This window comes from Nicotiana attenuata, unplaced genomic scaffold, assembly GCF_001879085.1.
Source record: "Nicotiana attenuata strain UT unplaced genomic scaffold, NIATTr2, whole genome shotgun sequence".
In the NCBI taxonomy this organism is placed as follows: Eukaryota; Viridiplantae; Streptophyta; class Magnoliopsida; order Solanales; family Solanaceae; genus Nicotiana; species Nicotiana attenuata.
This window is the reverse complement of record NW_017673291.1, coordinates 106650-108516: the sequence shown is the minus strand read 5'-3', so window position 1 is coordinate 108516 and position 1867 is coordinate 106650. Positions and strand designations below refer to the sequence as shown.

The following is a 1867-nucleotide window of genomic DNA, read 5'->3' as shown; positions in this document are numbered from 1 at the left end:
TGTTCTAATTTTAGTTGCTTCCTGTAAATTATGCTGGAAAATCTAGTAATTAAGCTATATAGACCAGTATATTATAATGGAGAAGGGTAAGACAGTGGAAAATTTGTATCTAGTATAATTTGCTCGAAATAAATAAATTAAAAGTTTATTTCCTACATACTATTCTCCTATTAGTAAATCAAGAAACAAAAAAAATAAACAATAATAATATTTTGAAAAACAAGAATACCAAACTAATTTTTCTGAATGCAACCATATTGTATATAATCACATGAGCCAATGCAACCATATTGTATATAATCAATCATTTTTTTCCTGTATTTTCTTGCATAAGGATGAGCTACAGCAGAATTTGTACAATTTGTTCTGTTATGCCCATATTTTTTGCAACGACCACATCTTGTTTCCTTCTTGAATTCTGTACCGAAAACATGTCGATTCTTCTGTCTTCTTCCTAGCATTACTTTTGCATCTGGAGGCTTAGTGATTACCGATTTAATATTGTCTGGTATAACCCATGTTGTTGAATCACCTATTGAATTTACTTGCCCTTCATATGTTTTCAACCAAAAGTCCCTTGAATAATAGGCTGAGCAAAAGGCTGATTTTTTCTGATATATACTATCAATTGCATGTTCACACGGTATCTCATCGAGCTGAAATTCAGAACAATCACATGTTCTTTTGTCTAGATCAACAATAAATTCCATACCCCCTTCTTGGACATTGAATTTGAGTCGATCAATGGGCAATACTCTAAATGTAAAAGCTGGTTTAATTATATCTTCCAATGTTGCTTCTGCCCAATTTGATAACTCGCGGAATATTCCTTCTGCAGTTCTCCTTCTTTCATAAAACCAGCTTTGCAGTTTTTCTTGTATGAAGTCCATCATTGTTAAAAGTGGCAATTCTCTTGCACGTCTCAAAACATTATTCATAGACTCAACAATATTTGTTGTTAACATATCATATCGTCGTCTTGGACAATGTGAACGAACCCATCTTCCTGGTGGTTCCTCCATCAAATAATTGAATGTTTTCTTATCAACAGCAGCTATTTGGGACATGAAGTCATCAAATTCTGATTGAAGGTATACTCTTGCAGCACTTTGAAAGAGGTTTAGTACAGTGTTTCTCACTCTTCTTTGCTTTAGATTCTTTTCCAAATGATATATTGTGACGACCCGACCCATCGTCTCATGAGTTACCGCTCCGATTTCCCCATTTTCAGCTTCCTTATGCTTCATTATCCATATCTTGTGTAATCGAGTCGATTTGAAGTGTTTTTAATAAGAAATGAGACACTTAGTCTCTTTTAAGAAGCCTTAAGTTGGAAAAGTCAACCGGACATTGACTTATGAGTTAGAGGGCTCGGATGTGAATTTTGATGGTTCGGTTAGCTCCGGGAGATGATTTGTGACTTAGGAGTGTGATCGGAAGTGGTTTTGGGAGGTCCGGTGTAGAATTAGGCTTGAATTGGCGAAGTTAGTATTTTGGCGAATTCCGGTTGATAGGCGAGATTTTGATATAGGGGTCGGAATGGAATTCCGAGAGTTGCAGTAGCTCCGTTATATCATTTGGGATGTGCGTGCAAAGTTTCAGATCATTTGGACGAGGTTTGGTAGACTTTTTGATCGAAAATGTGTTTTTAGAGTTTTTGAAAATTTTAAGGTTGAATCCGACGAAAAATTTGTGTTTTGATGTTGTTTTGAGCGTTCCGAAGATTGGAACAAGTTTGAATGATGTTTTAGGATTGGTTGGCATGTTTGGTTGAGGTCCCGGGGGGCCTCGGGTGAGTTTCGGGGTGGTTTCGGACCATTTTTAGGCCATTTTTAACTGCTGGTTTTTGGCTACAGCAGTGTTCTAT

The 1867-nt window shown here is 36.3% G+C and overlaps 1 protein-coding gene across 1 annotated transcript; it reads right to left on the bottom strand.

Moving 5' to 3' along the window:
- Positions 1 to 233: 233 nt before the first annotated feature.
- LOC109215956 lies at positions 234 to 1193 on the bottom strand. The gene has a single exon (XM_019380081.1). It carries the CDS (start codon positions 1191 to 1193, stop codon positions 234 to 236), a length of 960 nt encoding a protein of 319 aa, XP_019235626.1.
- Positions 1194 to 1867: the final 674 nt, after the last annotated feature.